The sequence below is a fragment of the Siphateles boraxobius genome, unplaced genomic scaffold (genome assembly GCF_051911475.1).
Source record: "Siphateles boraxobius isolate OS27281-9 unplaced genomic scaffold, OSU_SipBor_1 29, whole genome shotgun sequence".
Taxonomy (NCBI): Eukaryota; Metazoa; Chordata; class Actinopteri; order Cypriniformes; family Leuciscidae; genus Siphateles; species Siphateles boraxobius.
The window spans coordinates 660,001-683,817 of NW_027508908.1; the positions used below are offsets into that span (position 1 = coordinate 660,001).

Genomic DNA, 23,817 nt, shown 5'->3' on the forward strand with positions numbered 1-23,817 from the left:
CCGTTTAATTATGTCCCCAATCACACCGTGTCTACAGAGGTGGCGTCCATGGAGTTTCGCACGGTGAACGGCACGCAGATTCCCATCTCGGATCTCGACGAGAGCCAGGCCATAACGGTTGCCGTTAATAGAAGCGTGGCCGGGCTGGACGCTACCGGTTTGGAGGCCATCTTGGCACCGGCGGGAGCCGAGAACGTCAGTCGCTGCAGTTCGGTCGTTGTGAGGGTGAGCACGAGGAACGCCAACAGACAGGCGGGAATCTACGTCCAACTCAACTTCACCGTACTGGACGGTAAGATGCTTGACACTGATAGTAACAACAGCTTGCACTGTCACAAACTGTGCCTAAAAACTAAAAAAAAGAAATAAATATATATATATTATACTGAATGAGAAAATATATAGGTGTGATATTATAAAGATGCCCAACACAAGGGGGAGCTACTGAGAGTAGACATAGTGTCGCAAACCAAAAAATATTATACTGTATGAGAAAATATATATGTGTGAAATTATAAGGGCAACATGTTGTTCACAAAATTAAATAATTGGCTTTTATGTGGTCATAGTGCTACGAAAGTTGTTAAAATATGGTCTGATTACTAAATATGTAAAGAATAAAAAAGTAAAAATAAAATACTTCAACTTTTTCTTCTTTCTGTTAAAAACTAGTGCTAGAATACAATCATCATAATTAATTTCATGTTATCTGATCAGCTGAATGAGAAAATAACATTAAATTTCATCAATGTAAAATGCGTGAAAAATCATTTAAAACATATTTCATAATATTTGATTAATAAAACACATTAACTGGGCACCAGTGTTATTTTAGGATTATTTGTGTTATTAAAGTGTTTATTCATATTTTGAATTGTCTTTTATTTTTATGTTTTCATTTTAATCCTAGTTTAAGTTGTAGTAATTTTGCTGTGTGCTTTGGTCATGCTTATTAGGTTTTTTAACATTTCTATTTAATTTTATTAGTTCCTGGTCCCATAATGGGGGTGAGGTGTCTATTTAATTTTATTTCAGGTTTAGTCATTTTAGTACTTGAATTTAAACTTAAGTTAGTTGCCAAGGCAATTTTTCTCTTCGTTTAATTTAAGTTTTTCACATTTTGTTTTATTTTAGCTTTATTTTATTTATTTATTTTTATTTTAGCTTTATTTCAGTTATCGAAAATGACTTTTAATACTTTTTTGGCAGATGCCCTGAAAACCCCCCTCTGTTTACTTGTTTTTGGCTGAACTAACGTGACTACTCGACTAGTTAGTACAGCAGCACATGGTCAGTGTTTATTAATGTATGTGCAAAAATCAACTTTATTTATTTATCCGTGGAGGAGAGGAAACAGCATATTCAGGGAATTTCATCCTTCTTTTGAACGTTTCTTGATTTTGTGTGTCTCTAACAACCATTTCCATTCATCCCGGCGTTCTCAGATTCTCCAGAAACGTGGGAATTGGATCCATCGATCACGGCCTATCTGCACACTTCTGAATGGCCCAATGAATACAACAACACTGACAGGAAACGCATCACGCTCAATATGACGCGGGGGCGAGACCTGGACCACCGACACTACACTTTCTTCCTGTCTCCAGAGTAAGAGACGTCAGCAATTAAACCTTTTAAGCTTTTAAGCAGACAGTTCTAATGTTTTGATGTTTCTCACTGCTATATTTGGCTGAACAATCCTGGAAGTGCATGTTAATGAAAAGCCATTCATCTGTCATAAATGATGAGTTTGTATGCGGGTGGCTCTTTAGTTTGCCAAATGAACATCAACAGCCCTTTACAGAGTGACTCATTCATTAATATCACCAATGAAGATCAGTGTTTCAGAAAACACAAGGAGAGTGGCTCATTCTGTCAGATTTCAATCTCTATCCATTTTGTTTAGTTGCATCTTTGATTTTTAGCCAATAAAATAAAAGCATTATAATTTTATAAGTCATTTTTATTATGGCTTTTAAAATGGCTTTTATAAGTCATTTTCATTGTGATTTCTCCATCAGTTCGTATGACACCACGCGTGAGCACTTCATAAACGTGTCCACGGGCTGCGGCACAGATGATCCGGCTCTGATCCGGCTGGAGGTGGCTGTGTTCACGTCTTTATGCCAGTATTTCAGCGAGAGCGCCAGACAGTGGCGTACGGACGGGATGGTTCCTCTCCCCGAGACCAGCGTGGGCCGAGCCGTGTGTCGCACGCGTCATCTCACCGCTTTCGCCGCCAGCCTGTTTGTCCCGCCCGACGCCGTCTCCTTCATCATCCCTGTGTGTATTACAACTCAACACCGCAGACATTTTGTTTTCTTTAATATTAATTATTTAAAAATGACTAATTATTTTAGAAATTAATCATTTTAAAACAAACCTTCCTTCCGTCCACAAATAGTAGTTATGATACTTTCAAATAGTTTAAAATATATTAAATGTCATTAATATATATACCTTTATGTAAAGAATATTATAGTATTATTAGTAATAATGATTCTTTAAAAATGTTTATTTATGTATTTTTTTTCTCAAGTTTAATATATACAAATATAGATTTTAATTTTTTTTATTTTCAAAATCTATTTAAATAAATATTGTTATTATATTATATTATACATATTTTTCAAATTAGCCCTCTGTCTGGATATAGTACTAATAATTCCATAAAAGTTAAGTTTATTATATAAAAATAATATATATATATATATATATATATATACATATATATATATATTAATACTTTAAAAAAACATTAAATGTATATTATTATATTTTCTCATAAAATAATATTTTTAAAATTAGACTTTTTGTTCTGACATAATAATTGGTATTTAAAATGTATGTTTTTATATTTCTGTTTTTCGCAAATTTGAAATATATTAAATATATTATTTTTATTAATTTTATATATTTTCATTTTCAAATTTTTTAATTTTTTTTCTATACGAATTATTATATTATATTATATGATATGATATTTTTATAAAATTATACTTCTATCAGTCTGGGCATAATAATAGTGATTCCTTGAAGTAAAAAAAATGATGTTTTTATATTATATTATATTATAGTTTGAGAGTTATGGCCTGACACCTGCTGGTTTAAGGGATAGTAAGTGATACCTCAGTGTCATGTTTCTCGTCCCTGTCAGGAGCGTTCAGTGACTCGTAGTCTGGTGGTGGTGTTGGTGTGTGTGATCGGACTGCTGTGTTACGCTGTGGCCGGAGCTATACTGCGGAAGCTGGATCAGATGGACCTGAGACGGGCCTCTGTGGTCCCGCTGTGCGGGAAGGACGGTCTGTACAAGTACGAGATCCAGGTCAAGACCGGCTGGGCCTACGGAGCAGGTGAGATCAGATCATCACTCGGTTAGTCTCGCTTAGAAAGTCTGGTCGTCCAAAAACCATCCGATCAATATGAGAAGCAAACAACCACTGCTAGTTCTCAGGCAAGTGAGATTCCTATTGAAACGGCTGGATTTTGCCCATGAAATTTCACTGAGCTACTGTCAGTGTTATTATAGTGTCACTGAGGAACTGTATGTTTTTTTATTCTGGTTAAAGTTTTAGTCATTGTCTTTTTGTAATTTTTATTAGTTATAGTTTTTTTTGTTTTTTTTTGTATGTCTATATACAGTAGTTACGGTAATGTCTGAGGCTGGTTTGTTTACAACTGATCAGTTACCAACATACTGTCAGTCTCGATGAAGGAATTTATCAGTTTTATGTATATGAGCAAAGAATATTTCCATCCTTGTAGAGCTGCATGATTAATTGCTAAAAGACTGTGATCTTGATTCAAACACCCACGCGATCTCATTCCTAAAAGACAACAGTTCTCCTGTGTCTGTTAAACATTTGACAAAATCACTGCGAACATTCAGATCTGCGTTTGCGCTGCCGGAGATCCGGAGAGAACAGCTGTCTCAAACGCCAATTGTATCAATTACATTGTCACACCAGTAGGTGGCGATAAGTGAATGTTAAAATGTATGCATATGAATCATTCATTCAAAAGATTCATTCTAAAACGCTGATTCATCCAGTAATTGAATCATTGAGTCATTTAATCATTCATTTATCCAGATTAAAAAAAAAAAAATTAATTCAAATGAATTTAATATTTTTAATAGACTGCAGCAATTAACATTTTGCCAGCACCTCTAGTAAATGACATGTTGTTTTGTTTAGTTTGTTCAGAATCGTGGGAGAATCGTGATCTGCTTGAAACAACAACAAAAAAATCATGATTCTCAGTTTATCCAGAATCAGTGTATCCTTCCCTGAAACGCTGCCGGTTGTCTTGACTGAGATGGCTGGAGTGTCAGTGTTTGATCTCAGTGTGTTTATCCCCGGTCCAGGCACCACGGCTCACGTTGGCATCAGTCTTCACGGCAGCGAGAGTCGCAGTGGACACAGACACCTGGACAGCGTCGGGGCGTTCGCTCGAAACAGCCTGGACATCTTCCACATCGCCACAGACACCAGCCTGGCCAGCGTGCTCAAGATCCGAGTCTGGCACGACAACAAAGGTACCTAATCGTGCCGGCAGAGCGGGCATAGAAAACATTTGCCAGTGTGGAACAGGGCAGAACTGTGAGAAGAAACCCATGTGTCTCAAGGGGCTTTCGCACCAGAGGAACCTTTTCATAGTTCTTAGAACTAATGGCAGAAGTTCCCGGATTTTGGCGCTCCCGCACTGCAGGAACTAGGAACGATTTTAGTACTAGAAACTCCTTTTGGAGGTACTAATTTAGCTCCTACTTCAGAGTCTGGTCTAAACCTAGCCTGGTTGACACCAGACCCTTCTGAGTTGTAAGTTTTAAGGTTCATTCACAGCCCATTTCCAAAGGGGCGTCACCAACGGACGTTTGTGATTGGTGCCTCGATTTGGAAATATTGGAAATGGGCTTGAATGGGCTCTTGGCCGACGGACTTGCAGAGCAAATCTCAAATTTGCCGGAAGTTCATCAGGGTTTTCCCAGGCTAGTCTAAACCAGCGCAGTAGGAACTATCCGTGACGTTAGTGTTCGTTGATTGGTCGAACGCACTTGAAACACCAGTACCTGCCATTTTTAAAAAGGCTGTGTAAACAGATTATAGCCTATATATTTACTCCAGAAACTAACTCTTATGAACATGGAAAACGGTGATGGATGGACCTCTTAACCTTTACGCTGAGGAGAAAATCCAACGCGGCTTTGAGGTGACCAATATAAGCGAAACATGATTAAGTATTTCTGCTCAGCCAGCAACACTGGACATCAACCACACGGCATACGCTAATGTTGAGATCGAATTAATGCTAGATGTCTTGATATAAATTACGGACACGGCACCTGAGGACTATTTCTCATTTTTCTCAGTTATTTTGCTTTATTTCCAGATTCAATCATAAGCTCGATCTTACGTAGTAAAGCACGTTCAGCCATGCGCACTCTTCAAAAACGGTGCTTTAATTCTCTTGACAAACTAAAAGACGTAAATTACATTTGAATGTATTCTAAATAAAAGATACAGATTATACTGAATGTCATCATGCTTATTTTACTCAAGATAAGGAAGGATTCATTGAGTCCAAATATCATGCAAACAAGAAACTCTGCTTCTAACCACAGGTCGAGATCTGTCGTTCAAACACACAACTTTGCGATGTTGTTTGCGAATGTTTGTTAGAACGATGGTTTCGGGAAACACGACTCGTTGAAGTTGAACTGCTGATAAACGACAGACTTTTGACCATAGTTGGCTAACGATGCTTTCGGGAAACGCACCCCAGGTTGCTAGTTCCCTGAACTATCCGGTGTGAAAGCCCTTCTCTCTGTGTGTGTCTCAGGTCTGTCTCCAGCTTGGCTGCTCCAGTATGTCCTGGTGAAGGACTTGCAGACGGGCAGCAGTTATTTCTTCCTGGTTGAAGAATGGCTCTCGGTCGACAACGAGAAAACGGACGGCAGGGTGGAGATAGAGGTGGAAGCCTCCGGTAAAGCCCCGCCTCCCCAGATAAAGCACTGATTGTGATTGGTTGCTGCTGGAATTATGATTATTCAGAGAAACAATAACGGCGAAGAACAACTTATGCTTTAAAAAGTGGAAATTAAATCCTTTAAATTCCACTGTTTGCTCGTAATGTTTGCAAACATTAGTGACGTAATGCACTAGTCCTAATAAAAACTATTATATTACATTATTAGTTTTAATAGAAAGTAAGCCTAAAGCTTTTTAACAAACAGGATAAAATGCAGGATACAATTAGATGAAAATTGTTAGCAAAACAGCTTTGTTTTTCATCTAAATTAATTTTACTGATCAGTTATATATATGTGTATGTATTAGATATATATGATATATATACAGTATATACCTGTGGGTGTATATATATATGTGTATATATATACATATATATTATAATTTATTTATAAATATAAATTGTTTTATATAATTATATGAATATATACTATATTAAATAATATATTATGAATTATAATTTATTATATTATTTAATGTATTTATATTGATGAATATAAATTAAGTGTGTGTGTGTGTGTTTGTGTGTGTGTGTATATATATATAAATATAAATTGTTTTATATATTTATATAAATATATAATATAGTAAATAATATCCTGTAAAAATATATTATATTGAATATTTTTGTTAATAAAATGTTAATATTAAATAATGGCAATATTTGTTTTTAGGGTGAAAAATTAAAATGAAAACTTTTTATTTGATATAATCGGTTAAAAAAAGATGTTTTACTTTATTTGAAAAACAAGCTTGGATATTATGTTGTAAATTAAAAGATATTACTTGAGAAAATACAAATCTTTAATCTTTAAACATAATTTAATTATATTGTGCTTTATTTGAAATGTTACTCCCAACACTGCTCAGTGAGAGAGGATAGTTAGCTAGTTAGTTAGTTTGTTAGTTAGCTAGCTAGCTAGTTAGTTAGTTAGTTAGTTAGCTAGCTAGTTAGTTAGTTAGTTAATTAGTTAATTAATTAGTTAGCTAGTTAGTTTGCTAGTTAGTTAAATAGTTAGTCAGTTAGTTAGTTAGTCAGTTAGTTAGTTAATTAGCTAGTCAGTTAGTTAGCTAGTTAGTTAGTATGCATCCGGTTCCATTAACACAGGTTGACAGGAATAATGGTGAAATGACCCTGACAGCAGTTTCGACTGATAACCTGTGCTGTAACCCACCACATCAACGGATGGCATTTGCACAGCTTCCTGTGGTCTGACCTCTGTGTTCCTGTGTTTGCTGTGCTCAGAGGAGGCGGAGCTCCGTCTCTGGCCGCGGCTGCTGTCCTGGGAGCTGCAGAGAGCGGTGTGTGAGAGTCACCTGTGGCTGTCTCTCTGGGAACGGCCCCCGAGGAGCCCCTTCACTCGTCTCCAGCGGCTCACCTGCGGCTCGCTGCTCATGCACCTCTGCATGCTGGCTAACGCCGTGTGGTACGGCACCGTCGCTTATGGACACAGGTGAAACGCACTGTCATTCGTTGCGCTTTCGTGTCATTTAACCACTGCCGTTCAAATGTTTTGGATCGGTAAGATTTTGAATGGTTTTGAAAGAATTCTCCTCTACACACAAAATCACTAATATTGTGAAATGTTATTACAATTTAAAATGACTGTTTTCTATGTGAATATATTGTAAAATGTAATTTATTCCTGTGATCAAAGCTGAATTTTCAGCATCATTACTCCAGTCTTCAGTGTCACATGATCCTTCAGAAATCACTCTAATATGATTTAATGCTCAAGAAACATTTTTCATTATTATCATTATTATGTTGAAAACCGTTACTTACATTTTTATTTCAGGATTCTTTGACGAATAGAAAGCTTTCTTGAATAGAAATCGAAAGCTTTTGTAACATTAAATACTACCGTTCAAAAGTTTGGGGTCAGTAAGAATTTTTATTTAATTTTTTGGGGGAAATGAATAAAAGAAATCAATAATTTTATTCATCAAGGCTTAATTAAATTGATCAAAAGTGACAGAAATCTTTTGTAACATTATAAATGTCTGCACTATTTCAAATAACTGCTGTTCTTTTGAACTTTCTATTCATCAAAGAATCCTATCAACCTTAATAATAGTGAATGTTTCTTGATTTCTGAAGGATCATGTGACACTGAAGACTGGAGTAATGATGCAGAAAATGCAGCTTTGAACACAGGAATAAATTACATTTTAAAATAGAAAAAAATAGAAAACAGTTATTTTAAATTGTCATAATATTTAACAATATTACAGTTTTTTTGTATTTTTAATCAAACAAATACAGCATTGGTGAGCAAAAGAGACTTCTTTCAAAAATATTACAAATCTTACCGATCCAAAACCTTTATACATGCTAGTTATATGTACACTACCGGTCAAAAGTCTGGAATAACAGAGTTTTTAATGTTTTTGAAAGAAGTCTCTTCTGCTCACCAAGCAGAAACATCTCTGAAAAACCTAATTGTTCCAGACTGTTGTTCTGATGAAGTGTGTGAATGTGTGCCTCAGCTCAACACCGGTGTCTCATCTGGTCTCGGTGAATGTGGAGACTGTGTGGGCCGGGCTTGTGAGCTGTCTCCTGGTGTATCCTGTGTACCTGCTCGTCTTCTGCCTCTTCAGACTCAGCCGCAGTAAGGTGAGACACACACACACACACACAACCTCAGAAAGGCATTCTTAGACAGTACCTCTACAGTATCTGTACCTCTGTTCTGGTAAAACGTTATCAAAATTATTCCAGTTGACATGGATACGCGGAAACGACTAAAAATACTGTATTATGCAGGCCAGACAAGTGATTAGGGGAGGTCAATTTGTAAAGTAAGAACACGCCTGCACACATTTGTATTCAAACGCGCATACCTATAGACTGAACATGTAATATGCATGTGCACGCCGTCACCGTTTTCACAGTTTCACGGTTTTAAAGTTTACACGGAGATTATAATGTTTTTCAAAAAATTTAAAAACTTGCACCTTGGAAACTTTTTCAAAGTTATCGTTCTCGAGCCACCAGACTATGGAAACTATTTCATTTTAATTTTCACGGTGACTAGTGCATCATCCCTGTCAAATTAAAAGCAGTTGGTGATTTCACGTTTAATTTTCACTACAATCATTTGAATTTGATTTGTGTCACTATTATTGCGTGAGTGTTAATAAAAAGCTTTGTAAAAACTGTATTTGCAGTTTCTTTTCACGTTCGCCTTTTCATTTTAATATTGGCAGTCTTGCCTCGAGATTGTAGTGAAAATGTGAAATCACCAATTGCATTTTAAAATTAAAAATTAAAATTGAAATGAAATCAATTAATTTAAGGATCAATTTCGTCACATATTTTGCATACAGTTTTCTGTAATGAAATGGTTAATCTGGTTTTAGTTTTCATTTTTATCATTTAATTGATTTATTTAATTTTGGCAGAAAATGCCTTCCTTACCAAACACTGTTGTCATGCAAATGAACGGCCAGAACACATTATAAGTTTTCTGTTAGAACGGTGTCTTGTTAGCTGGACAATAACTTTATTCTAGAGCTGCTGTAAACCCCAAACAATCTGTGTTACTTTAATTTCCTATTATCACTGTAAAGCTGCTTTGAAACAATCTATAGTGTTAAAAGGGCTACATAAATGAAAGCAAGAGTGCGGGACATTAAAAAGCTCCGTCTCTATCAAGGTCTCTGTGGAGCAGCTTCCTCCTCAGGTGGACCAGGAGTCTCTGGAGATCGATGACTTCCTGGATAACTCGTTGACAGGAAGCTCTTTTCTGATGTTGAATGGGATTCCTGGAGAGGTACGTTGGAATTTGGCTGAAGATGTTCATAACTGTGATTTTCACTGGTTCACAAACAGAAGTTGATGTGATGTGACATGAAGTGAAGGTCAAGTAAAGTAACCCATACTCTGAATTTGTCCTCTGCATTTAACCCATCCAAGTTATAGCAGTCTGACTCTATAACCATTAGGCCACGACTGCCCCAAGGCACTTACTATTACTATGACTTTTGATTTATTTGTTTATTTGTTTTATAGGTATTTCTATGTTTGCTAATACATTCATTTCATTAATTTATTTATTTTTTATAAAAAGTGCTTTTTTTCTATTTATTTATTATGAAGTATGCTTATTTGTTTATTAATTAATTTTAATTTATTTTTAGAGCTGTCAAATCGATTAATCACGATTCATCGCATCTAACATAAAAGTTTGTAAATATACAATATATGTATACACACACACACACACACACGCATATATATGTTATATATACACAAACTTTATTGTTAGATTTGATTAATCGTTTTGACAGCACTGTTTATTTTATATGAAGTGTTATTATATTTGGACATTTATTTATTAAATTATTAATTTATTTTATAATATGTTTTTTATATTTGTTAAAATGTATTTATTTAGTTTTGTTTATTTTTATCAAAAATATTTTTATATTTCATTTGTTGATGAATTCATTTTATATATTTATTTTATCAAACATATTTATTTAATTATTTTCTTATTTATTTAAAAGTTATCTTTCTTATGTTATATATCATATTTTCTTTTTGAATATTCTATAACAAATGTAAATGTGAATATTTTATCGTAAATATTGATAATACATGGTATATACACTCACCTAAAGGATTATTAGGAACACCTGTTCAATTTCTCATTAATGCAATTATCTAATCAACCAATCACATGGCAGTTGCTTCAATGCATTTAGGGGTGTGGTCCTGGTCAAGACAATATCCTGAACTCCAAACTGAATGTCAGAATGGGAAAGAAAGGTGATTTTAGCAATTTTGAGCGTGGCATGGTTGTTAGTGCCAGACGGGCCGGTCTGAGTATTTCACAATCTGCTCAGTTACTGGGATTTTCACGCACAACCATTTCTAGGGTTTAGAAAGAATGGTGTGAAAAGGGAAAAACATCCAGTATGCGGCAGTCCTGTGGGCGAAAATGCCTTGTTGATGCTAGAGGAGAATGGGCCGACTGATTCAAGCTGATAGAAGAGCAACTTTGACTGAAAGAACCACTCGTTACAACCGAGGTATGCAGCAAAGCATTTGTGAAGCCACAACACGCACAACCTTGAGGCGGATGGGCTACAACAGCAGAAGACCCCACCGGGTACCACTCATCTCCACTACAAATAGGAAAAAGAGGCTACAATTTGCAAGAGCTCCCCAAAATTGAACAGTTGAAGACGGGACAAATGTTGCCTGGTCTGATGAGTCTTGATTTCTGTTGAGACATTCAGATGGTAGAGTCAGAATTTGGCGTAAACAGAATGAGAACATGGATCCATCATGCCTTGTTATCACTGTGCAGGCTGGTGGTGGTGGTGTAATGGTGTGGGGGATGTTTTCTTGGCACACTTTAGGCCCCTTAGTGCCAATTGGGCATCGTTTAAATCGTTTAATGCTCCTACCTGAGCATTGTTTCTGACCATGTCCATCCCTTAATGGCCACCATGTACCCATCCTCTGATGGCTACTTCCAGCAGGATAATGCACCATGTCACAAAGCTTGAATCATTTCAAATTGGTTTCTTGAACAGGACAATGAGTTCACTGTATTAAAATGGCCCCCACAGTCACCAGATCTCAACCCAATAGAGCATCTTTGGGATGTGGTGGAACGGGAGCTTCGTGCCCTGGATGTGCATCCCACAAATCTCCATCAACTGCAAGAGGATATCCTATGAATATGGGCCAACATTTCTAAAGAATGCTTTCAGCACCTTGTTGAATCAATGCCACGTAGAATTAAGGCAGTTCTGAAGGTGAAAGGGGGTCAAACACAGTATTAGTATGGTGTTCCTAATAATCCTTTAGGTGAGTGTATATCACAGTATATAATACTATAAATACTATATTGTAAAACAGTTATGTACTGTATAGTATATGCTCTTTAGATCACTGAAGATTAGAACACTGATTGATGATTCTCATTAGAATCTCATTGTAGTAATCAGAATGATTCTGTCTTGACTCAGTGATTTTGTTCATTAAAATAGCATGAGTTAACCTACACAATAATTAATACAATGTTTTTATAATTGAAATAACACATCCTGGCTTTGTTCTCGACGGCCTCTGTGAGATTGACTGCAGTGTAACAGTGTTACGGAGCTGAACTGAACACGGGGATCAGAACAGAGAGACTTTCATGCTCGTCTATTTTTTTTATTCAAAGGGAAAATGCAATATGTTTATTTTTATTTATTCTGCCAGAGACCCAGATGTTTTTCTCTCATACCTTTTATGAGGTGCAAATTGAAATGCGTATCAGGCTGCATTTGCAGAATACTTTGTTTGCACATGAACACAGGAGCCAAGAGAAACCTTCAAGTAGACCTTCTCATTATGCTTTTCATAGTCATAGCTGATTTATTCTATTTCTGTCTGGTGCTTTACGAGGAAAAACAAATTCATATGGTTAGGAAATCAATGTCTGCATCTTGAAAGGTGTTTTTTGTCAACTTCATAGTCTTAATGTTTAAATGTGCCGCAGTTTCACGTCTCCGAATGTCACATTTCCATGAAGTTTGGGTTAGAAAACTGCGACGACAATCCCCATTTAGATTGATCTGTGAACTGTGAAGTACATCAGTATGAGCTCAGATCCTGAGTCTATTGTGTTCCTGCAGAAAAATAATTCTCTCTCTCTCTCTCTCTCTCTCTCTCTCTCTCTCTCTCACACACACACACTGCAGACGTACTCAGAAGAGACCAACATTGACTTGCCCACTCCTTCCACTAAGAGGTAAGCATGAGGTCACACTCGGTCACCATGGTTACCGGCACACTTAAACTCAGCTCATTAAAGCGAGACCTGCAGAATGATAAAACATAATTTACATCCAACCAAGGTTATTATAGTTAACGGAAGCTGAAACTAAAACAATAAATAACATTTCTGTTGCTTCATTATCTGAAATGAAATGAAATATCAAAAAACATAAACTTGTTTTATTTCACTGAAAATATCCAAATAAATAGTTAAGATATATAGTCAAATATTAATAAATACTACAATATTATATAAATAATACTAAAATAACACTGGGTGTTACTTTATGAATAAATAAACTGATGTTTAATAATGTATAATTTGTGAGTTTTTTATTTGTATTTATATTTTAATTTTTTAACAATGTTGAATAGTGCATAGGTGGTAGGTAAAAATGTATCAAATAAACAGTAGAACAGAAAAAAACAACTGAGTGGCTGAATGATTTTAATGAATGAGAATGAAATCCTAAGCAAATGTAACCCGAATCAGTCAGTGATTTAGTGAGTGAATGAATCAAAAAGTGAATAAATGAATGACTGTAAGTGAATCAATGAGTCAATGAATGACTGAACGATTCATTGTCAATACAATACAAGAGATAATGAACAACTGAATCAGTGAATCAAATAGTGAGTGAGTGAGAGTTTGTGTGTGTGTGTGTGTGTGTGTGTGTGTGTGTGTGTGTGTGTGTGTGTGTGTGTGTGTGTGTGTGTTGTGTGTGTGAGAGTTTGAGTGTGTGTGTGTGTTTGTGTGTGTGAGTGAGTAAGTGAAAGTTTGAGTGTGTCAGTTTGAGTTTGAGTGAATGTGTGTGTGTGTGTGTGTGTGTGTGTGTGTGTGTGTGTGTGTGTGTGTGTGTGTGTGTGTGTGTGTGTGTGTGTGTGTGTGAGAGTAAGTGTGTGAGTGAGAGTAAGTGTGTGAGTGAGAGAGAGAGAATTTGAGTCTCAGTGTGAGTGAGAGTTTGAGTGTGAGTGAGAGAGAGAGTTTGAGTGTGTCAGTGTGAGTGAGTGTGTGAGAGAGAGAGAGAGAGAGAGAGAGAATTGAGAAACGGCGTGAATCTCTGGCCCTGTTCCTCAGTCTTCAGAGGTGGAGTATTCCTGACTGTGATTGGCCAGATGTGTTGACTGACCCGTCAGTGGAGATGGGGCCGGTGTTTCCCCCCCGCCTCAAGAGAGGTCAGGGCAGCAGACACCTGGGGGTGGACATCACCTTCAGTCCTGACGAGGAGGACACCGTGTGTGACAACAGCCACAGGAACAAATACTTCTCTTCCTCAGGTCACTAACTAAGGCTTATGCCACAGTACACTTATGCATTTTACTTCTATGCTTGCATACTTAATGCATGTGTCAGAAGAATAGAGGTGGTTGTTGATTGGCTGCTGACTTTGATTGACAGATGAGGATCTAATCAAGCGCATTTTGGCCGATGGACAGTTGCTGTCTCAGACGGACAGTGAAATGGGCGATCTGTAAGTCACACCATCTCAGCCTGTCTGTGGATCCTTAAAAATAATTAAAATGCCTTAAATTCATTATTTGGAAAATGTAAGGTCACAAAAAAGTCTTGAATAGCATAGAAAATATATTGAAAACAAAGAAGACAAAAAAGGTTTCAATATAAGATTAAAAAAAAAAATATATAAACCGAGAAATTCCAGATTCAAGCACACAGTAGTAGTAAAGTCAATACAATAAAATAGTTCAAATAAAATATATATAGAAATATAAAGTGTATAAAATAAGGAAAAATTAAATGAAATGAGATTAATCTTAAATTTGGTCGTTGTTCATTATCGCTCATCTTGTTTTTTGTTCTTTTGTAACATTATAATTGTCTTTGCTGTCACTTTTGATCAATTTAATAAATCCTTACTGAATAAAAGTTGTGTTTGTGTGTTTAGCTCCAGTATATTTGGTGATAAGACAGAAGTGATTCTCCTGCAAAAGATGAATGATCCTGTTCCATGTGCGGCCCTTAGACGAGACCCGCCCAAAACTGCCTTTACTTCACGCACAGGTACACACACACACACACACACACACACCTAAATCCACTTTACCTCGGAGAGAGACACAAACACAGGTGAACTCTCTCTCTCTCTCTCTCTCTCTCTCTCTCACACACACACACACACAGTGGTGATGGATGTGTGTAAGCCCAGACCACTTCCTCCTCTATGCGGATTGGCTGCTCTGTGGGCCAGCTGGGCGGGGCTTATCCTGTCCGCCAGCCTATCGATGTGGTTGGGGCGGAGCTTCAGCGAGGGCGTGGCTCTGATGTGGCTCATCTCCAGCATTGTCAGTTTCCTGTCGTCATTCCTCATTCTCGAACCCCTGAAGGTAAATCCCAGATATAACCACAAACCAGCGTAGGCTGATTTATGTACGTTTTTGTAAGCAGAAAGATTAAAAATCTAATCGATATATGATATGTCAAATAATCAAATTTGATTAATTAGTTTTCATCTTCGTTGAACTTGGTTCAGTTTGTCAACATCGAACATCTTGTCAAAGTTTGTCTCGACAAACTTATTTCTATAATTTCAAACTTCATAGTAATACATATTAACACAGTTAGAATTATTAATTATGAATATTGAAATCAGGTTTCCAGTAAATATTAATTTTTAAGTTCATATTATTAAATATTAACATTTAGCGAGTTAGTAATATATTAATTTATTATAATTAGTTATCAATTATCATGTATAATTAAGTTTGATACTTGTTGTGAAATTTGTGCTCGTGTAATTTTTTTTTTTAGACCAGGAGTGAAAATGCCATATTCCTGTTTCAAATATGTGTGTGTGTGTGTGTGTGTGTGTGTGTGTGTGTGTGTGTGTGTGTGTGTGTGTGTGTGTGTGTGTGTGTGTGTGTGTGTGTGTGTGTGTGTGTGTGTGTGTGTGTGTGTGTGTGTGTGTGTGTGTGTGTGTGTGTGTGTGTGTGTGTGTGTTCAGGTGTTGTCAGAGGGTGTGTATTTCTCTCTGGTGGCGGGGCGTCTGAGAGCAGAAGAGCAGGACGTGCTGGTGGACTGTCCTCGTGTGGAGCGAGTCGTTCAGCGAATCCCTCGAGTTCGGCCGCCGCAGGGGTTCGCTCTCTCACAGGCCAGAGAAGAAGCGCGTAAAGTCCGCCTGCTACACACCATGCTGAAGGTACGACAACCAGGGCTACAAAAGTCTGATTCAATTCAGCCAACACTGGTGCTCTTCGGTCATTTTTGACCGGAAAATTTTACACACCGGAATTGTACGAAACTTGGGAAAGGCTTTGGCACTTGCTATGTGAACACAAAAAAAAAAAATGATGGCCATCATTTGAACAGGTTAAATGGTCCTGAAAAAAATAGCCACTCTTGTGCTCCTCGCGGTCAAAAATGAACAAATTTAATCTTGTGGAAACTTTTGGTACTGCAACCCAAAAAAATCTTACTGAAAGCTCGTTTTTTTTAGGCTCAACTTTTTAGCGCAACTTGTTTAGATTTATGGCTTTGATTAGAGTAAACCATGTTTTTGAAAATATATATTTCATATAAAAGTTTTAAATAGTATTTTTGCACATTTTTCATTACAATAAAAGCAAAATTCTTTACCTTTTTTTTCAGTTCACTTTTTACATTTTTTTTCACTTCAGCAATAATCTGCCAAGTGTCATCTTTAAAAAGAGATTAAACTTTAGTCTGTCCTCTAAAGCATTCAAGATTTAAGACGGTTTAAGTGGGAAATTTAATTTTCAGGTCTATGCTCAAAAAGTGAATAAATGGATTATAATAAGGCATAAATATAAGTTAGTACCATAAAATCCCCTAAAATACAAAATATTAAATAAAAAACATTAAAACTAAAACTAAAAACATAAAAAATTAAAATGTATTACATTCATTTCATTGAAAAAAAATAATGAATTTGTCATTTTTGACCGACACGCGAAGAGTACCAGAGGGTTAAGGGTTCGTTTCCGAGTTGATTGATTGGTCATAGCGCTATAGTCCTTTGTTAGCTTGAAAATCGCTTTTAAAATAGCTTCCCCATTCGCCCATATATTATAAAGCTGTCTTTGTCATGGCTGACAGCCGCCATTCGTACTAGGAGCCATTAATTACCAGGTGGTGTTTTAGAGATCTGTACTCTGATTGGCTGTTCTTCTCCTCATTAGACTCTCTAATACCCCTTTTCCACCAAAAAAGAACTGGTTCGGAACTGGTGCTGGTTCAAAGTTAGTTCGGAGTTGGTTCAACTTGCGAACCTTCTCAGAACCGGTTTGTTTTCCCACTGACTAGAGCGCCCAGCGAACGACGTCGTTACGTCACTGTGTACGTCGCCATACAGAAACGCTAGCAAGTACATTATTTTGGGATTATCTCTAACTTGTGTACCATGAATTTTTAAAAACAATTGAAATAAGTAAGTCTTTTAATCTTTTCCTTTGATATGTAATCATTTCTGATTAGTTATGTACCTCTGTCTTGTGTCTTTTTTTCTTTCCGTTTATTTGTTCTATATTTTGACTGTTTTCTTCTTTGCTTACATAATGTTTTCAATAAAAAAATAAAATTTAAAAAAAGCTAGAAACGCTTGCGCCAACTTCAAGCATAATAATTACAATGGTGGACTACATCGTGTTTCTGCAAATGTTTCTCCTGGCTTTGCGGTCATAAAATATGTTTAGGACACATCTAAACCGGCCTCCAGCCCCGCCGTAAGCATGACACGGTGGTAAAAGAACGGTTCTCTGGTTCTAGTCCAGCAAAGAGTTGGTGCCGCTTTGGAACCAGTTTTCCTGGCCGAGAACCGGTTCTTTGGCTGTCGAAACACAAAGAACCGGTTCGCGAGTAGGCACCGGCTCCGAACCGGCTCTCAAAATGCTTTGGTGGAAAAGGGGTATAAGCTGTGATTGACGTGTTTCTATCCAGATTGACGTCTGTTTCTGTGATGTGATAGTGTGTGTGTTTGAATAATAGAGGTGTTTGAATTGACAGGGTTTCCTGCTCTACATGCTGTTCCTGCTGGTGGTTTTACTGCTCAACTACTCAGACTCGACCAAAGACGCCCATCGCCTGCGACTTCACACTCAACTGCAGGATCACTTCCTCACAGAACACTTTAACAACATCAGCAGGTACAAAACACACACATACAAACACTCACTCACTCACACACACTCACACACACTCTCTCGCACACGCACTCCATTTCTGTCTTTCCATGGTGTTTTGTTCCTCTCAGTCAGGTCAGACTCGTGTTGATGTGTGTTTGTGTGTTGATGAATCAGATCAGAGCTGACAGTTTGTTGACGTAGGTGGATTCAACCGGTGGATTCACACAACGAGCGTCTCTCTGAGCGTCACACACACACACACACACGCGTCTCTAACTTTTCGGGTCTTCTGTCTGCAGTCGTGAGGATGTGTGGGCGTGGCTCTCGGACTCCCTGTTACCACGGTTACTGGATGGCCGGGTCCTGATGGAGAAGACGGGAAGCCTGCTGATTGGTCGACCTCGTCTCCGACAGCTGAGAGCGCAGCCAGGTGCTCGACCGGCACAGAGACACACTTAACATGTTTATTTTATTTCGAAATATTTATAAATGATGTAAAATACAAACATAACACTGGAGTTTAACTTCCAGCACTCATTATTATTGGAAAAAAACATTCGGAGCAAAAGCTGATTTTGCAAGCAGAATTTTCTGCTTTCATGAAAGCATTATATATGTAAAATGGCTCATTTCAAGGTTTTATTAACTTTGCTGGACCTCTGATCCAGGATTCACATAAGACTGCAGAGAGAATGTGTGTGAGTGTTCTGTCTTTTATTGAGAGATCAACAATTACAGATTGCATTTTTCACTGAATAATAAGAGCATTACAGCAATGATGATTTCGCTTCATTCAGACACACACTCACACTCACACACACACACACACACTCACTCACACATGGACAAACTCACACATGCACACACACACTCACAAATTTACACACGCGTCCACACACACATGCACAAACACACACACAGATGAGTAACAGCTTCACAAGCAGATATAAGAATACATACAAAGTGAATTTAAAGTTTCGTCGGATACACTTTCTTAGGAAACATAAAAGAAACGGACAAACTACTGTCGCATCATGATCTTTCTTTCCTCGCTGTCTTCCAGAATGCCCCATCAGTGGCTATTTCCCAGCATCCTCGTGGTTTGGGTGCGCCCCGGCCGGGTGGGCGGAGTCAGCCTCAGGATTGGTGCAGAACTGGAGTATCAGTACAGCTCAGCACAACGGGTAAGAGTCACATGATCACTGTGTTGCTTCTTGTCCTTTTGGCCAAACTGAAAATCTTTTATAAATAAATATAAAGAAATAACAGCCTCGATTGTGGCTTCCATACTTCCCAAAAGACTGGGGAATCTCATTCAAGGGTTAATCTAAAAGATTAAAGAAGCTCTGGTCATTCTTACATCACACCACTGTTGTCTGTTGTCCTCCAAAAATGTTTTTTGATCTCATTGTTTGGTGCATTATTTACTGAAATGCAAGGGTCAAATACACTGGAGACTTTCCGGCTCCTGGATCAGTGATGAATTATAGATGAATGCTTTATGACCCAGGCTTACCTTGGATCAGGGTAGGGTTGCACCAGCCGTTCGTAAGTTCTTTCTTAAATTGGAACATAAAGTCCACACTAGAGGCTTAGTAACTACTAGCTAGTTTGTAACTAACTCTGTACTATATTCCGTTGCACCATTTGTTCGTAAGGTAGAACGTAGCTAGTAGGTCGTAAGCTCTCCGTAAAGTAATGCGTAGTCGCATATTATGAACCAGTAGCAGCCTTCAAATACGTGAGCAGAAGTTGTTGAAATACTGTGAATTTCTAACATTTCTAACATTCTAACTTCTTTTGCCTCACGTTACTAACGGTAAAAACAAGTTTCCATTAAATACGATACTTGATCATGAATAACATTAGTGTTTTTATATGTAAATAACATTCAGAAACTGTATTTGAAATTAAATTAATAAGTATCAATAAATAAATATTGATACAAAAAACAGAAGATATTACGTTTATTGATTATGACTGATATTTGACATGCACAACATGGACAGATGCGCACAGCGGCGCTGTTTAGGACGGGTTGGTGTTAAAGAGCCGCTAACAAAGTTATCTTTTCACATAATGTTCTCTCTCTTAAAATGTAAGCGAGTGTAAATGTCAGCATTATCATATATGTCTAAAGAATTGAAGTCTGTCAGGTAAAAGAAGAGCTTATTGATGCAGTTTAGTCTGTCTGATATTTTATTCCAACCGTTACTCCTGATCGGAGGCTGCCATAAATATTTAGTTGGAACGTAGAGTTACGTTTAAACTAAGTTTAATGGTGCAACGTAAAAATATTTAGTAGTTCGTAAGTTGTAACTTAGTGCCCATTTACGTCAAAACTAGGGTAAGTTGTAACTTGTGCACAGCTGGTGCAACTAGCCCCAGGTCTTCTGCTTCAGAGGCTGGCTTTGTTTTCACCTCTGCTCAGGAGCCTCGTCCACATGTCACTGAGATTCTCATGAAGGTTTGATGTGTGTGTGTGTGTGTGTGCAGTGTGTGGCACTGGGGGCAGGTGTCTGTCTACAGCAGTGCTGGATTCGTACAGGATCTCAGTAGGAAGATGCAGGACTCCAGAGCTCTGGTCAAACAACTCAATACACACCAGTGGCTCGACCCGCTGTGAGTACACACACACACACACACACACACACACAGAGAGAGAGATACATCCAATACATACAGTAAAAATCATTTAGCAAGGATATGCACAACAAAAGACAGAAGAGAGGAAGTCATTTTCAAGGGAAGTTGTTTTAAAGTGTTTATTTACTTTATCAGTTTCATCAGTCATAAGCTGTATGAACGTGTATACAACAATTTGCCTCATAAAATTATTTCTAATTTCTAATTAACAGTCTATTAACATTGAATATTTTCAATTCTATTATGTTTTTAATTATAATTATTAATTCATAGTTTATTAATATTAATATTATTTATATTATTATCATCAGTGTTATTGATATTAATATTATGCACATTGACCTTATTTAACTCAATAGTGATATCAACATTAATAAAATTAACATTTAGTTGTTTTATATTAATATTTATTAATGTTAATATGTGTAAATACGAGCATATAAGCATTTAATAATAATTTATAAATATTAATATTGATATAGTTGCTCAATTTTTAGCAAAAACATCATTACCAATTATCAATCATGTTGAAAACTTGAAATTACTATTCTATTAACATTTCATATTTTCAATTCAATTGTTTGTTTTTATTAACCAATCAAATTATTTTTTGATTACCAAATTGACTTCTGTTATTACATTTATTTTGTATCAATTATTATGTATTATTTATACATAAAAAAGATTATATTACATATTATATAATATTAGATTTTTTTAGATGTCATAATTGATTATTTTATTTTGTGATTTTTTATGTAATTATATGTAAAAAAAAAAAAAAAAAAACATTATTTGGTTATATTAATCAATTACATACTTTTTTGATGACCAGTTTTCTGTATTATACATTTTAAAATGATAATATTATGTAATAACATAGTATACAGTTTTTCCAACTCCAGTATTTCCATAATTATATGTCGTAATTGTTTTATTCATTGATTTTGCAAATGACTATTGCAAGGCACAAATGATACAGTATTTCATTTTCCATTAAAGTAATGAAAGTGAATCATACAGCCCTTCCTCTGAGGTTTGATGTGTTGTGTTCAGGACGAGGGCTCTGTTCGTGGAGTTTCCCCTCTATAACATCAACACCGATCTGTTGGCCGTCTTCTCGTTCCTGCTGGAGTTCCCAGTATTTGAGCACGCTCAGTTGAGTCTGGACCTCAAAACCTGCAGCCTCCACATGCTCAGTCACGGCATGGACCTGCCCCTGTTCCTCACGGTAACCGTCAGCCAATCACAAAACTGATCCTATTATTTATATCAGTTCTATTGTGCCGTCTTAACGAAAGCAGAGATGAAATGTGCAGCGTGTGATTTTTTTCTGTGCGAATTGCAACAAACAGAAGTTACGGTGGCCGACAGGAAAATATGTCATCGTCTGAGACAGCAGAGAGTAGCCAGTTAAGCAATGAGGTTTCTTAAAATTATATGTTATTGCGAATATTATCGTTACTCGTTCATTGTTACTCGTTCAGTGTTTTATTCGCTAACTTTAGCTAGCTTCTTTGCACGAAGAACAACATAGTGACGAATCACGTTTGTCCATTTAGGAGTACTGTAGAAACATGTCGGCGCATTTCAATGTCAGGCGTGTATGTAGATAGAAATGGCTCATTCTAAGGTAATAAAAACATAACTTTTCATTATGTAAGGTCTTTATACAACATTGAAAACATGGTTATGTATATTATATTGCATTTCTGTCTACAGATCCTTCTAAATATTACACAATGCACCTTTAATTAAGCTCTCTCTTTATATCACAGCTCCTCCTGCTGGTCTTCGTGATCTATTTCGCTGTACGTGAGGGCGTGATTGTCCTGAAACAGGGGCTTGGCTACTTCCTGCGCTTGTGGAATATAGCAAGTGTTTGCAGTCTGCTATTGGCGATTTGTGTCGTCTCTTTACACCTGAGTCGCTCCGTTCTGTCCGCCCGCCATTGGGGCTCATTTCTACAACAACAGGACACATTCACAGACTTCTTTCCTCTGGCACAACAGAACCAGGTTTTGACCCAACTGAGCGCGGCTTTGCTCTTCCTGCTGGTGCTCAAGGTGAGCGAATGAAAACCACTTCTTAAAGGGATAGTTCACCCAAAAATTAAAATTCTGTCATTTAATCACCCTCGTAGTTCCAATCCCATAGATTTCATTAAAACTATCACGGACAAATGAAAGTCTTGAGAGATTTCTGTCCATTGAGAGTTCACTGCTTCAAAACTCCCAAAAAAAATCCATATGAATCAAGCAATTTATTCCAAGTCTTCTGAAGAGACACAATTGTTTTAAGTGATAAATAGATACTAATTTAGGTTTTTATTCACAAATAAACATTGATCAATGAACATACAGTACATAGAGCCCTCAAATGTGGCAAAGGGAAGCTAAACTGTACTTGCTTGAGAACAAACCTCATTGGTTCTCCACAAAATTCGTACTCGCGAGAACATACCTCATTGTTTCTTGCGGAAGCTCACACGTGCTTGCATGACGTGAGAATGAACCTCATTCTTGTGTGTCAAGCAAGAATTTCTGTTTGCCAAATATGAGTGCTCTATGGACGTTCGCTGACCAAAAAAAGTTACTTAGTGTAGCTGTAAAGTTCAGACTTGATAACTAGAAGAATGAACCATTGTGCCCTTGAGCAAGGCACTTGACTTCAGGCTACTCCAGTGAGATTGTCTTGCTAATAAATGTGCAGTAAATTAGTTTAGGTCATCTGAATGAATGCTACTTTATGCAGAAGCAAAGTTATAAATTCCATTCTCATGCTCTTCTCAGGCCAGACAACACTAAATATTTAATTCTGCAATAATTAATGATATGAAAATACATTACACCGTGAGGCGTCATTTATCACCCACCTCATTTCTCTCTGTTTAGGCATCACACCAGCTGCGCTTCATGAGAGAATGGGGGGTTTTCGGGAGGACGCTGAGGAGATCTTTCTGGGAGATGCTGATGGTTGCCGTCACTCTTCTCGTGTTCCTGTTGGCATACTCACACACTGGACACCTGGTTAGGACACGCACACACTGCTGCACACCATCTGCAATGTGACTTAAACTACAGGGGTTGGACAATGAAACTGAAACACCTGGTTTTAGACCACAATCATTCATTAGTATGGTGTATGGCTTCCTTTTGCGGCCAATACAGCATCACTTCATCTTGGGAATGACAGATACAAGTCAGAGGCCAGAGGGATTTGAGCCATTCCTCTTCCAGAACAATAGCCAGGTCACTATGTGAT

General features: G+C 37.1%; 1 protein-coding gene across 1 annotated transcript in view; it reads left to right on the top strand.

The window, feature by feature from the left end:
* The window catches only part of pkd1a (polycystic kidney disease 1a), a 98,650-nt gene that overhangs the window by 68,342 nt on the left and 6,491 nt on the right, over positions 1–23,817 (top strand). The window contains exons 26-47 of the mRNA XM_077245804.1: positions 1–292; positions 1,446–1,608; positions 2,022–2,283; positions 3,158–3,353; positions 4,367–4,537; positions 5,842–5,985; positions 7,276–7,483; positions 8,520–8,646; positions 9,689–9,805; positions 12,735–12,784; positions 13,889–14,088; positions 14,210–14,282; positions 14,715–14,830; positions 14,951–15,153; positions 15,771–15,965; positions 17,789–17,928; positions 18,207–18,337; positions 18,971–19,091; positions 20,404–20,529; positions 21,610–21,784; positions 22,332–22,619; positions 23,448–23,582. The exon at positions 1–292 is cut by the window's left edge and continues 419 nt beyond it. Coding sequence (XP_077101919.1) covers positions 1–292; positions 1,446–1,608; positions 2,022–2,283; positions 3,158–3,353; positions 4,367–4,537; positions 5,842–5,985; positions 7,276–7,483; positions 8,520–8,646; positions 9,689–9,805; positions 12,735–12,784; positions 13,889–14,088; positions 14,210–14,282; positions 14,715–14,830; positions 14,951–15,153; positions 15,771–15,965; positions 17,789–17,928; positions 18,207–18,337; positions 18,971–19,091; positions 20,404–20,529; positions 21,610–21,784; positions 22,332–22,619; positions 23,448–23,582 — 3,633 coding nt within the window. The remainder of the gene's footprint in view (positions 293–1,445; positions 1,609–2,021; positions 2,284–3,157; positions 3,354–4,366; positions 4,538–5,841; positions 5,986–7,275; positions 7,484–8,519; positions 8,647–9,688; positions 9,806–12,734; positions 12,785–13,888; positions 14,089–14,209; positions 14,283–14,714; positions 14,831–14,950; positions 15,154–15,770; positions 15,966–17,788; positions 17,929–18,206; positions 18,338–18,970; positions 19,092–20,403; positions 20,530–21,609; positions 21,785–22,331; positions 22,620–23,447; positions 23,583–23,817) is intronic.